We start from the raw sequence: 13,263 nt of genomic DNA, 5'->3' as shown, positions 1-13,263 counted from the left end.
TGGCTTGGTAAATCTAAGTATTGGAATATCTACTAGCTTTTTGGGGTTTGTCTGCCCCATTCTCTGCAGTTCACCCTACTTGAGTTATCATAGCTGGCCCCATTGGGACCCTGGTCAGAAATTTGATTTGTACCACTAAGTTTTATGAAGAGAGATTCATACCTAGTATCTCTGCAGCCTCCAAGTGCCGTTCGGGGCACATCTCTGCTGTGAAAGTAAATACTGCGGGGGAGGTGAGTACCACAGAAAGACCATGTGGCTGGAGAAAAACAAAACACAGTGCACATTAGACAGACTTCTCACTGCTGCCACAATAAATTTGTTAGGCTAACAATTTAAAACTTGTTAATGTAAGATAAGTATAAGAGCTAGGAATATGTAGGAAAATGAAAATAATCAGTTCTTACCACCAGAGGATGATCGACGTTATAATCCTTTGCTCTGTAACTCTTCACCAAGCCAGAAATAGGGTAAGACATTCCATGGCTGGAGAAGAAAGAAAGTGGTCAGGGAACGAGCCTGGGACTCGGGAGACCTCAGTTCAATTCCTTGCTTTGTAACACTTCCTGTGTGACCTTGGACAAGTCACTGAAGGGCAGAATTTTAAATGTATTTAGGCACTTAAGTCCCACTGAAGCCAATGGGAACACTTCAAAAATCTTCCCTTAGTTGCTCTGTGCCTTAGATCCTGATCTATAAACTGGAGATCACAGCACTTCTCTACCTCACACATTAAAAGATCATGAGGTGTTCAGATACTGGGATAATGGGGTCTGCTCAAAGTACTGTAGACATTTTTCACCTTACTATCAACATCTGGGAGCTTCTTATCATGCTAACAGTGCTTAAGGGAAAGATTTGGAAGTTTATTTACAAAGGGGATTTTACTTGATCAAACCAAAGGAGTGCAGAGACGAGTTCAGAATAGATTAATATTTATAAGAAGTTGCAATGATTTTTTATAGAATTTTGGGTTTAGGCCTTGATTCAACACATTAAGCCCATGCATAACTATGAGCATGGAGTGATGCCACTGACTTCAATAGGAACAGTCATATGTACTTTACTGAACTGAAGATGTGACCGTCATTAGCTCATTTGGATGGGCATTAACATTTTTGTGGCTATAATTAAAGAGCTTTAAGTAATTACAGCTCATTTTAGCCTGCAAAACAATTAACCCAGTAACAAGTTTTATTGCCTGTGGCCTTGATTCACGAAAGGCAGAAGATTTTTCCTCTGGGTATGTTCACTAGCTTGTTATTATAGGGGTGTTATTGGTGTTTATTACAGGGCTGCACAACTGAGAGAGTTAAAACATATTATTTATTTTTAGAAGAGTGAACACTGACATTTGATTTTTTTATATAAAAAAGAAAAACATTATGCAACCTGTGCCTACAAGCAAGGTAAAGTAGGTCAAATTTTGGTCCTAGAAACTTTCATAAGACTGGACTGTGTTATTCTTATGAATAGCATGTACCACCTTACTCCACAAAGGGTCCTATCAACTTCAATAGGATTACTCATGACATAAAGGTACTCTTTCACGTGAAAAGGGTACGAAAATCTGGCCCAAAGCATCTTATCACATGACTAGCTCAGGGACTGCTCTTCTGAAAGCTTCCTACGCAATTTGAAACAAACACTAAAGAAACAGGGTTTTAGAAAGAGGTTGACACACATCCTCTACTCACCAAAGATGAACACCAGCATTTCCAAAGCCGATGCCAGCAAAAGCACTTGCTAGATGCATGTTAGCCCTTGCTTCATGATCGTCTGGCATTCTGACAGCTCTGTGCACAAACATTGAACACTAAGAAATCCATACCTGCATTGACACACTCAGGAGAGGGGAAAATGCTCATTTGGGGGTAATACAATTGGAACTAAAATAAAAATGGAAAAAGAGCTGGGCAAAGGATCAGATAGAAAGAGAATCAAAGAGAAAGTCTGTTTACACTAAACTGCTTCAGTAAAGGCAAAAAACTTACCCTTCACTGTACAGCAGTTGTGTAAATGAGATTGTAGTGGGGTGGCTGCCCCACTCCAGGAGAGCAGGGGTTAAAAGCAGCCCTTGGAGAGGGCTGTGGCTGCGACCCAATTGGAAAAGGGGTGAAGAGCTGCCACAGCTGTGGCCACACCCAATCAGGCCACACCTGGCCCTGATATAAGGGCCAAGGGAGGAGCTGGGTCAGTCTCACTCCAGCCTTGGAGTGGGAAGGACCTAGCTGCCTGAAGGAGCACAGGGTACCTGAAGCAGAGCAGTGTTGGGGAAGGGCAGGCAGAGCTGGGGAGCCCTGGCCTGGCAAGTCCCCAGGCTGAGGCCTTGTTGAAGGACAAAGGAGGTACTGTGGCCGCAGAGAGATGGCTGGGCCAACAAAGGCAGCAGGTCCCCCCCTTGCCAGTGATAAGTGGTCATCACAGACTGAAGTTTGCCCCAGGGGAGCACTCCGAGTGCTGGAATCGAGCTAATTCCCAGATGACCAGCAGGAGGCGCTGCGCCGGTGAGTCTGCAATCTGCTACAGCAGGGGTGGCCAACCCGAGCCTGCAAAGGAGCTAGAATTTACCAATGTACATTGCCAAAGAGCCACAGTAATATGACAGCACCCCCGCATCAGTTCCCCCACTGCCAGTGCCTCCCACCCACCGGTAGCCCTCTCCCTTTCTTTCCTCCCTGCACCTCCTGATCAACTGTTTCGTGGCTTGCAGGAGGCTTGGGGGGCAGGGAGGGGGGAGAAGGGGTAGAGTGGAGGCAGCACCTGTGGCAGAGCCAGGGGTTGAGCAGTGAGCACCCCTCTCCCAGCACATTGGAAAGTTGGCGCCTGTAGCTCCAGCCCCGGGGTCGGTGCCTATACAAGGAGGCGCCTGTAGCTCCAGCCCCGGGGTCGGTGCCTATACAAGGAGCTGCATATTAACTTCTGAAGAGCCACACTTGGCTCCAGGGCCACAGGTTGGCCACCCCTGTGCTACAGGGACACAGTCCTCTATGATTGTTGTGATGATCAGGGTCCAGACGCCCCGGGGGAGAACAGGGGACTGAACTCCCAAAAATAAGCAATTGAATCAACTGACTGTATACAGTATTACTGTACTGCAAACGTGTATCGAGAAAGGTTTTTTCCAAAAGACGGTGATGCACTGGTGATTAATATCATTGTGAAATGTATGTATTAGCAATGTATGGGGAATTATTGATACCTATTAATATTATGCTCTGAAATCTGTGACCAAACAAAAGGGAGAACCAGTTGTCTACCAGCCAGGAGTGAAGGCAGCTATCTACCTGTCTCCAGTGTAAATTAAGCTTTATGGAATCAAAACAATGGAAGCCCCATTTACACACATCAGTAGGGGAATTGAAGTCAACAGGAAGGGTAGAACAGCAGAAGATCACCCTGATGGTGGGGACAAAACAATGCATTTTTGGTAATGGAAGGGGGACAAAGAGACATTTTAGTTATCTGTCACTTAGGGAACAGCACTCTGATTCTGGGAATGTTGGGCTAGGGATGCTGGCAACTTGTAAGAAAGAAAACTGCTTAGACAAAGATTGTAACATGCTGAGATTAAGTTTTAGTTATGAGAAAGTTTTAGTCTGATGTTGGTTTTATTTGTAACCTTTCCTATCTCTTTTCACTCTTATTTGTAATCACACCACTTTGTTAATATACTTATTTCTGCTTTATCACAAAACCATTTCCGTGCTGACAGTTAAACTGAAACGTGGGTTTTCAGACAAGCCACCAGGCTGGTGTGCACTCTGTCTCTTTGGAGGCAGCGAACTTGATAATGTCTGTGAGGGTCCACTGAGAGGGGCTGAGCACTGCAGGGGAGACGGTTCTGGGGAGATTCAGGGCTGGAAGGGCAGTTGCTGTCACCCAGCAAGAAGTAACCAGGCTGGTGGAAGCCAGGGAGAGGGTAGGTGCTGTGAGTAGGCTGCTGGTGCCAGGGCTCTGAGCTAAAGCTGCACGGAACAGCAGCACCCAGGGTTGCAGGATAGATGGTGACACAAGCCCTTTCTGGTCTGGGTGATCTTCCAAAACATTACAATTTTTATTATGGTATAGAAACTGGAATTACGGCCACTGTTCCTTCCCTTCCCTGGTGTAGGGGTTCCTCCCTACTAGCATAAGTGCAGATCCTAGATCTCCCTCAGCTCTTCCCTCAACAGCATCTGATTTGGTGCTGGCATGGAGCCCACCTTCAGAGGATTTGGCCACTCTCCCCTCCTCCCTCCTCGGTCTGCTTCAGGACTTTGATACAGAGACTCTCATGGGCAAATTCAACTCTAAAGGTATAATAAATAGGATGTCAGGATAACTATGTGCTATAAAAGCCTTTTAGATAGAAAAGTGTTTATTCTCAGATTATAAAAAACAGAACAGCTGAAAGTTACTCACAGGCTCAATCTTCGTCTCTCATTGAAGTCAACAAAAGCCTCTCCATTTGGCCTGTACCCTAAATGAGCTACTTTCAAACATACATATAATTTTAACACCTCACAGGTGAACGTTTACTTCACCTTCATGTATTTGCATAGTATTTTGTATAAATGTCCTTTCACTACATTGAAAGCCATAGAGACAGATGATAGCAGTACTTATGTGTCCTGCCTAAGGTTGTTATGGAAAGGTGAATATTAAGAGGTACATTGCTCTAGGATTTAGCTGTGCAACTCATGACTATACATTGGAGATTCTCAACTAAATCCTCATGCATTGCTTTAAAAAGTCACCGCTGAAGATCAACTTTGTTCAGCCAAACCTAGTTCCAATTTTACTGGGCATTTTCTGCCATGCTAAGAACAAATCCAGAGTCTAGGATAGAAAATGATGTCCTAATATAGCGATTCACCTAATCTCTAGGTATGTCCACACAGCAAAGAAAAACCCATGGCTGGCCCGTGCCAGCTGACTTTTATTTGTGGGGTTTAGGCCACAGGGCTGTTTCATTGTGTAGACTTCCAGGCTTGGGCTGCAACCCGAGCTCAGGAACCTAGAAGGTTCTAGAGCTCGGGCTCCAGCTTAGCCCAGAGGTCCACACAGCAGTGAAATAGCCCTGTATCCCAAAACCCCAAGTCAGCTGGCACAAGCCAGCCATGGATTTTTCTTTGCTGTGTAGACGTATCCTCAGAGTCTAGCACTCAGGTCCTCACCAGCATTCTTCCTGGCAGATGTTCAGGATCAAACCTATCATCAAGGTGAAAGGTTGCTAGGCATACATTACCTTTTCAAATACTCTGCCACAATGCGCAGTGCGTGGACAGCCCAGACATCACTGATAGGGTTGCTGCCTTGGTAAGCAGGCCGGTTGATTGGATTTGAAGGGCAGGGACTGCGCATCTTGTAAGGAAGAGCAGTGTACGCTTCTAGTGCGTGGCTAAAAGGAAAAAATACTTAAACAGAAAGGTTCCATTTTTCTCCTATACACAATCTGTCCTGCAAGGGATTCGGCATTTTACAAGCTCAGTTCCATTGAACAACACTGAGCTCCTGAAAAAGGGGAATTCCCTTCTTACAGGACAAGAGAAATTTAAAGACTCCAGGACTATCATTACCTTCTTTTAAAAGCTGACCTTAAAAAACTGAGAGTATGATAGTCAAGAATACTGGATGGACAAGTCTCCTAGGTATGGCAGTCATGAAACGTAAGCATTATTTACATTTTTAACCAATCAAAAAGCATTTAAAGACAAACCATTTAGAGCTTAAAAAATAAATAACTAAACTCCATTAAAAATAATGAATTTTTCCGGACAGTATAGTCAGCTAATAGTTTGAGAAATATGACAAATATAACTTTCAATACATTTGTCATCCTATTTTAACATGCTATTTCCTTAAGGGGTGTCTGCATAAACTAGCAGCCATATCAATGAATACAATCTTCTGCATATCTTGTGCAGTTAAAATACTTAATCTATGATTGTTCCAATGTATCTTTCAAAACTTTGAAGGATTTTTGTGCTAAGCAACATAATAAAAGCACTGGTTTGGAGCAGCTATAACACAAACTGGGCCAGTCTTGTGAGTTGAGGGAGATTGAGACCTTGTCTGCAGCGCTCAGCACCTCACAGACTTCCACAGAAAGGTTTGTCAATGTGCTTCAGTCCTGACCTGTTAAGTCCCTGCTATTCTAGTCTCCGCTCATGAGAAGCAGATGACTGTCAGACAGCCTAAATTAGGTTTGCCATGTGTTGCTGGAGCACAGGCAAAGCATTTAAAGCTTCAAAGCTGGCTTCAACAATTCACACTTCTGATAGTTGGTATTTTGGTCCATGCATCCAATGTACATTTCATCTTATACAATGGAGTGAGGCACTTGGATTTGTTTCAAAGGGTGAGAAGGACTGAGGGGAATGGTGCATTGAAGAAACAGGAAGGTGGGACTGAGACAGACTGAAAATGGACATGTTAGGGAAAACGGTCTTTTTCTCCCTCTAAAGTACCGTATTTGTTTTTCTAAGTTAAAATGACTCCTCCCCGCAAATCCAGCACCCCACATAGACTACTTACCAAAGCACATCAAATCCACTGTTGGCCACTACTCGCTCTGGCATATGGATTGTATGCAAAGGATCAATCATACCCAATGTGGGCTTAATGGCTCTAGAAGCAATGCCTAAAACATGTGAATTATAAAAGTGTTAATAAAAAGGATTGTCATAAACAGCACAGAAGAAAGGGTCTTAATACTCAAATTGTAACAGAAAAGTTAAAGTCTCAGGACAAGTGATTGCCATTAATAATAAAAGAAGGAAAGGGAGAGCCTGAAATGCATATGCATCTAAATTCTATTGAAAACTGACCAAGATTCTGAAAAATATTCACTTTATCAGTCTTAAAGACAATCTTTCTGGGGGTCTGAATTACACAGGTCATGGGACAGATTTTTCACCTCTAAATCAACTATTCAAATCCATCTTAGGAAGGTTGGTTGCTGAAGAGTGCTACTAAATGCTGGCTGATGAAGACCCTAAAGTGAAATGAGCTTATGCTCTTCATCTTGTCCCAGGTTTCTACATCCCCAAAAAGTGCACCCTCACTGGCAGACTCAGCAGAAGGGTGAAGATACAAAGACTGAATGGACACAGAAATTGAATTATCCACTCAGCCCTACAGTGATCCATATTTTCCGTCCAAGCATAGGAGAAGGAGACTGTCAACCAGCAGAAATAGAAATTGATTCTTTCCAAACAAAGAAGTCAGATTTGGTGGAAAATAATTCAGATGCTGATTTACCAATCGTTTCTGCACACCTGTACAAGGATTGCAGGTCTCGAATCCTGGTCTGCAGCCAACACCCAGCAGCTCACTGATATCAGCAAGGAATGTGGGCTGGTGGACTCTAGCTCACCAGAGACACTACCCATAAAGCTCCTGATTGGAGGAGACATCTGTCCTCTATGATTGGCTCAAACTCACTATTTAATCCAGACAGAGGCCCAAGATGTTGTATGAGCAACTAAGTGAATTCCTGGCTGATTTCTACATTGGACTCTGCCCTCCTATCTGAATCCTGATCCCTGCTTTGTTCCTGCCCTCCTGACTTTCCAGAGCCCTGCTTCTGTGTCCCCACCCCCAACAATTGACTCTGACCTGTGGCCTGACTCCTAACTGCCTTCAGCTCCAACCCCTGGCTCCCAACTCAGACTTCAACCACTAGTCCTGAGCACCACCGCTGCTCTAACCACTAGAACTGACCGCCTACATCCCAGTCTTTGACAATCTACTTATTAGAACCCCTTTACCATTCCCAGCTAATGTGGGAACTTTGCCTTTGTCATGGTCTAATTCCCCACTCTGAACCTTAGTGTCCAAACGATGGGGTACCAGCATGAATTCCTCTAAGATCAATTACCAGCTTAGTGCTTGTAGTGCTGCCACCAACCAGGAATTCCAGTGCCTGGTACACTCTGGTCCCCCCAAAACCTTGCCCAGGGACCCCCAAGACCCAGTGCCTCTGGATCTTAACACAAGGAAAGTAAACCCTTTCCCTCATGTTGCCTCTCCCAGACTTCCCCTCCCTGGGTTACCCTGGAAGATCACTGTGATTCAAACTCCTTGAATCTTAAAACAGAGAGGAAAATCCACCTTCCCCCCTCCTTCTCTCTCCCCCTCCCAGACTCTCTCTGAGAGAGAAAGTAATCCTAACACAGAGAGAAATTAACCTCTCTCTTCCCCTTCCCTTCTTTCTCCCCACCAATTCCCTGGTGGATCCAGACCCAGTCCCCTGGGATCTCACCAGAATAAAAAAACAATCAGGTTCTTAAACAAGAAAAGCTTTTAATTAAAGAAAGAAAAAACAGTAAAAATTATCTTTGTAAATTTAAGATGGAATATGTTACAGGGTCTTTCAGCTATAGACACTGGGAGTACCCTCCCAGCCTAAGTATACAAGTACAAATTAAAATCCTTTCAGCCAAATACACATTTGAACTCCTTCCAGCCAAATACACATATGTAAATAAAGAAAACAAACATAAGCCTAACTTGTCTTATCTACCTAGTACTCACTATTCTGGACACATAAGAGCCTGTATCAGAGAGATTGGAGAGAAACCTGGTTGCACATCTGGTCCCTCTGAGCCCCCAGAGAGAACAACCACCAAACACTAATAGCACACACAAAAACTTTCCTCCCTCAAGATTTGAAAGTATCCTGTCCCTGATTGGTCCTCTGGTCAGGTGACAGCCAGGCTCTCTGATCTTGTTAACCCTTTACAGGCAAAAGAGATATGAAGTACTTCTGTTCTATTAACTCTTACTTATCTGTTTATGACAGCCTTTATTTCTGATTTGTCTCATTTATTGACTTTGGTCAAGGTTACTAGCCCTCGCAATCCAGCTGATTTTGCATGCACAAATAAAAATCCGAGGGCACAGGATGGTTATCAACTGGAAACTTGTAGTTTTTCTATGAGCTTAAGGGGTCTGCTATACTGGAGACTAGAATGTTTCCTGCAGCATGGAGCCTGCATGAGTGGTGACCCTTGCCTGGAGTGAAATCCCCAGGGCAACCCTTTGCCTCTCAGCTGGAAACTCTCCATAATGCCCCAGCAGCTACACTGTCAAAGTGATTGTGGAGTGGCCCAAGCCACACTGCTTTTTAACCTAATTGCTCACAAGTAAGCAGCCATCAGACAAGCAGAAGGAAAATTTGGTTCATTTTCTAGAATGAATTGATGTTTTGCTGCATTTGGTATCTGTGTCTTGATACTTTCGTGATGGCTCTTTAGACATGCTAATAATAATACTTACATGCTTTAGACTGACTGAAATCACAACTAATCTGAGTTAAAACTCCTTAATCTTCTCTGCTGGGCCACCATATATTGCAACATACATGGTACATTAAAGCCACCCAATGTTAAAATGCCACAGCAAAATCTCAGACTAGCTATAAAGTTTTCAGATGGCATTTTAGCCTTAATCCTATTTTCCAGGGATGAAAAGATCAAAGTAAGACAGTGTCCCTTTCTTTTGCTGCACTGCTGGCATGAGGTCCCGAGAAGTCAGGAAAACAAACATTTGGACCCAATTATACAACAAAGAACTAGGGGTCTTAAAAACAGGAAGACCAAAAAAAAGGAAATAAGGAACAATTGGCTGAACCCAAACATAAGCAGAATTTTCCTGTGCACTTAACATATTCCACCAAAGATTTTACTTTCCCTTATGCCTTCAAATCATGAGCTGCTGTATTATAGATGCATATCATTGCTAACATCCTTTAAAATGTTATTCAAGAGAGAAAGCTTTAATCTGCTGAGATTTGTCTGTAGCTGTTGAATACAGTGACATGAGACAGCTGACATTACAGAAGGTGTTTCTTTATCTTATAGCAGAGGAAAATGAGGCAAGTTTGGAAAAGAGTCTAGGTAAGTAATAGACAAAGTCTTACCAGTTTTTACTTTTAGTTCTTTGTAATCAAAAATGGCAATGCCAGTGGTTTCACTTCCAGTTCCAGCTGTCGTGGGAACTTAAAAAGAACAGACAATTGCAATAATGCAACAAAAAAATGTTACTCACCTGTCACCAGAGTTTTTGGAAATATACTCTACACAGTCATGCTCTTTGGATATGCTGACAGTGCAACTGATAGCACTATGGAAGCATCCCAGGAGCAGGAACATGCACTCAAAGAAGATAGTATTTTAAGTTTAAACTTAGCATAAAACAAAGCACAATGTTATATATAGAGTAGCCCAGCATTTTTATCAACTTTAGAAATGGCTTTTCTAGCATAGGTGCAGTCCAGGACTATTACATACTTGTATTGTGGTAGCACCCAAAAGCCATAAAGAGTTTTGTGGCTCCATAGTGCTATGTGCTGTACAAAGGCATAGCAAGACAAGGGATGCTACGGACCCTTTAAATTACCATTAACATCTACTGCTGTGCCTCCAACCTTAAACCAGGTTGTATTCATCCCTGGTGGAAGCAAATGAACATTTTGTTAATAAAAGCAGCTCTCTTCACATTTGGAAGCAGGAACAATGATGATTTGGGCTTAATGTGTCTCGGTTTGTATATTTAAGCAGCTTTTAAACTTTACTAATAACCATTCTTTGTTAATCGTCCACCTCGTGGGATCAATTGCACACGGTTTTATAAGTGTGAAAGAAAGGGAGGGCTCTTTGAAATGGAAGATAATAAAGGTGGTATGAACAAAGAAATGTGTCCATTACTAAGAGGTGATTCAAGCCCATTAAAGTCAACAAGAGTTTTTCCATCACTTCAATGGGTTTTGGATCAAGCCCTACAACCAGAATGTAATAGGTAATGAACTGGTTAGATAAATGGATCACCAATTATCGTATTTGGGACTAGGTAGGTCAATGCTGATATACTGAACCCTGAAAACACACAGTGATCAAAAAAGGAAAGAAAATACTGTCCAATTACATAAGTAATAAAATGCATTCCTTATAGCATAAGGATTATATAGTTACTAGTGGGCTGTACAGATCAGAGTATTTTATATTCCTCCCATCACAATGTACTTTGGTTTGGTATTGTATACCAGAACCAGTTAACAGATCTAGGTCCAATGGATCAGACAGAAGCAGTCATTTCATCCTCTGATCCCCCGAAAGGAGTAAAATAACTAACTCAAAGACGAGCAGCTGGTAATGAAGAAGAAGATCCCATTCCCATTTAAATCAATGGCAAAACTTCAATTGAACTCAACTGGAGCAGAAGCAGGCCCAAGGGGAGGGTTAAATGTCAAAGGTAAACTTACTTCAAGAGGAAGACCTTACACAGAGCCTTGAAGGAAGAAAAAAACAAAACAAAACCACACCACACTTCTGCTTCTTTACCTGCAATGAATGGCTTGAGAGGCACAGTAACAGACTTTCCTTTTCCAATGGGGGCATTGACGTAATCTAAGAAATCCGATTCAGGACTGGATGAATACAGGTTGGCAGCTTTACAAGTGTCTATTACAGAACCACCGCCCACAGCAACATAGGCATCAAACTCCCCCTTTTTAGCAAATGTGATGGCATCCATGAAACTTAGAAGGAAGAGAAGATTTTGTCACTAATCATGCAATTTACAAACTTCTGCAAACACTGTTAAGCTCAATGTACATGTCATTGACACATCAGAGGCACTATGGGTACGTCTACATTGCAAAAAAGACGCTGCAGCAGCAAGTTTCAGAGCCCAAGTGAACTGACTCAGGCTCATGCTATTGGGCTAAAAATAGCAGTGAAAGTAAATATTTAAGTTCAGGCTGGAGCCCAGGCTCCCAGACCCTCCCTTCTCCCCAGGTTTCAGAGCTAGGGCTCCAGCCTGAGTGTCTACGCTGCTATTTTTAACTCTGCAGCGTGAGCCCCATGAGCTTCTGTCAGTTTACCTGGGCTCTGAGACTCATTGCTGGGGTTCTTTTTTGCAATACTGATGCATCAAAAGATACTACAGTGATATGTATAAGAACCTAAATAGATACTTTGAGAATAGAAGCTTTCAGAAGCATATAAAAAAACCAACAGTAGTACCTCTGATCCGTTGGCTCCACTCGGACATCATCATACATTTGAAAAGTGATTCCATTTTTTGTCAAGGAATTCAATACTGCTTTTACTGGAGGGAGCTGGCAGAGGTTCTGATCTGTCATCACACAAACTTTTCTAGCACCCAGATTGTGCAGGTCCTACAATGTCAATTAAAAAACAAAGTTTGAAATCTAGAACTACATTATTTAAACCCGAATCCAATTAAACTGAATTATTTGATACAAAATACTAAATTTGCAATAAGCTTTTTCATCACAAATGTATATAACATCTATACAGTAAAATAAAATGTTTCACACATGCATATACGGTTTTAGAAAAAGGTGTAGTTTAAAACATAACTCAAGCACATAGAATTGAGGACACATGCAAGATAAAAAGTACACTAGTAGCTGCCCCATGAATGAACAGCCAGCAAGCCAAAGCCACAAAGGTGCTAGTTAAGTTTATAGAAAAAAAATCATCTTTGATTTCAATCAGTATTTTACAATTACATTTATTTACACAGTCCAGGAGGTCTAAGAGGGCAACACCAGAGAATTGATCTAGCCTAGATTTTCAAAGAATGCCTACAAACCAAGTACCTAAAGCCCAGATTAAACAGAGTATGTGCCTAACTGTAAAAGTTAATTTTTCTGACATAATGTGAACAAAGTGGACCAGATCATCTGGGTCTATGAATTGAAGCTAGGTCTCCTATATGACAGTAACTTTGCATTGCAGCATTAGTGAAGAAGTGTGTCACATTGCTCAGCACTGTGTGATCATGTATTTGAAGATCTTATTACAACACATACTTGCAAGGGGGCCAAGTTAAGGTTGCTATGAAGACTAACACTTGACTTTCCTTAATTTTACAAAATTAAAATCTGAAATTTAACACTGCATTGATAAAATATAGCTCACTGTATGCAATTTAATTTTTTTTTAAAATAAGTGATTGGAAAGAATGTGAAAATAGAATACCAGCTCAGCCTTCACTACAATAATTACTGCTATAGAATTCTATCATCTACATAAATTCTGAAGTTTTTACTGATCATGGTACAGTATTCAGTTCTCAATACTATTGTCCAATGACAGCAGCTATATTTAACTTATTCTTGCTATGTACAAAACAATTTCATTTACAATGTTTACATTGAAATTAAAACTGGCAATGCATAAGTGTCAAGAAGGGGTAATAACTGCAGAACCTGATAACAAAGACGGTGCAAAACACAAGATGTTAATC

General features: G+C 42.0%; 1 protein-coding gene across 2 annotated transcripts in view; it reads right to left on the bottom strand.

Moving 5' to 3' along the window:
• Nucleotides 1–13,263, bottom strand: part of ADHFE1 (alcohol dehydrogenase iron containing 1) — a 39,705-nt gene that overhangs the window by 13,764 nt on the left and 12,678 nt on the right. For both annotated transcript variants that reach the window (XM_030553201.1, XM_030553202.1), the window contains 8 exons: nt 12,012–12,166; nt 11,328–11,524; nt 9,908–9,985; nt 6,520–6,625; nt 5,231–5,383; nt 1,698–1,796; nt 408–486; nt 163–259 (listed from right to left, as the gene is read on the bottom strand). In XM_030553201.1, the coding sequence (XP_030409061.1) occupies nt 163–259; nt 408–486; nt 1,698–1,796; nt 5,231–5,383; nt 6,520–6,625; nt 9,908–9,985; nt 11,328–11,524; nt 12,012–12,166 (964 nt within the window). The remainder of the gene's footprint in view (nt 1–162; nt 260–407; nt 487–1,697; nt 1,797–5,230; nt 5,384–6,519; nt 6,626–9,907; nt 9,986–11,327; nt 11,525–12,011; nt 12,167–13,263) is intronic.

The sequence above is a fragment of the Gopherus evgoodei genome, chromosome 2 (assembly GCF_007399415.2).
Source record: "Gopherus evgoodei ecotype Sinaloan lineage chromosome 2, rGopEvg1_v1.p, whole genome shotgun sequence".
Lineage (NCBI taxonomy): Eukaryota > Metazoa > Chordata > Testudines > Testudinidae > Gopherus > Gopherus evgoodei.
The sequence above is the reverse complement of the archived record's forward strand: the minus strand, read 5'-3'. Positions and strand labels throughout refer to the sequence as shown.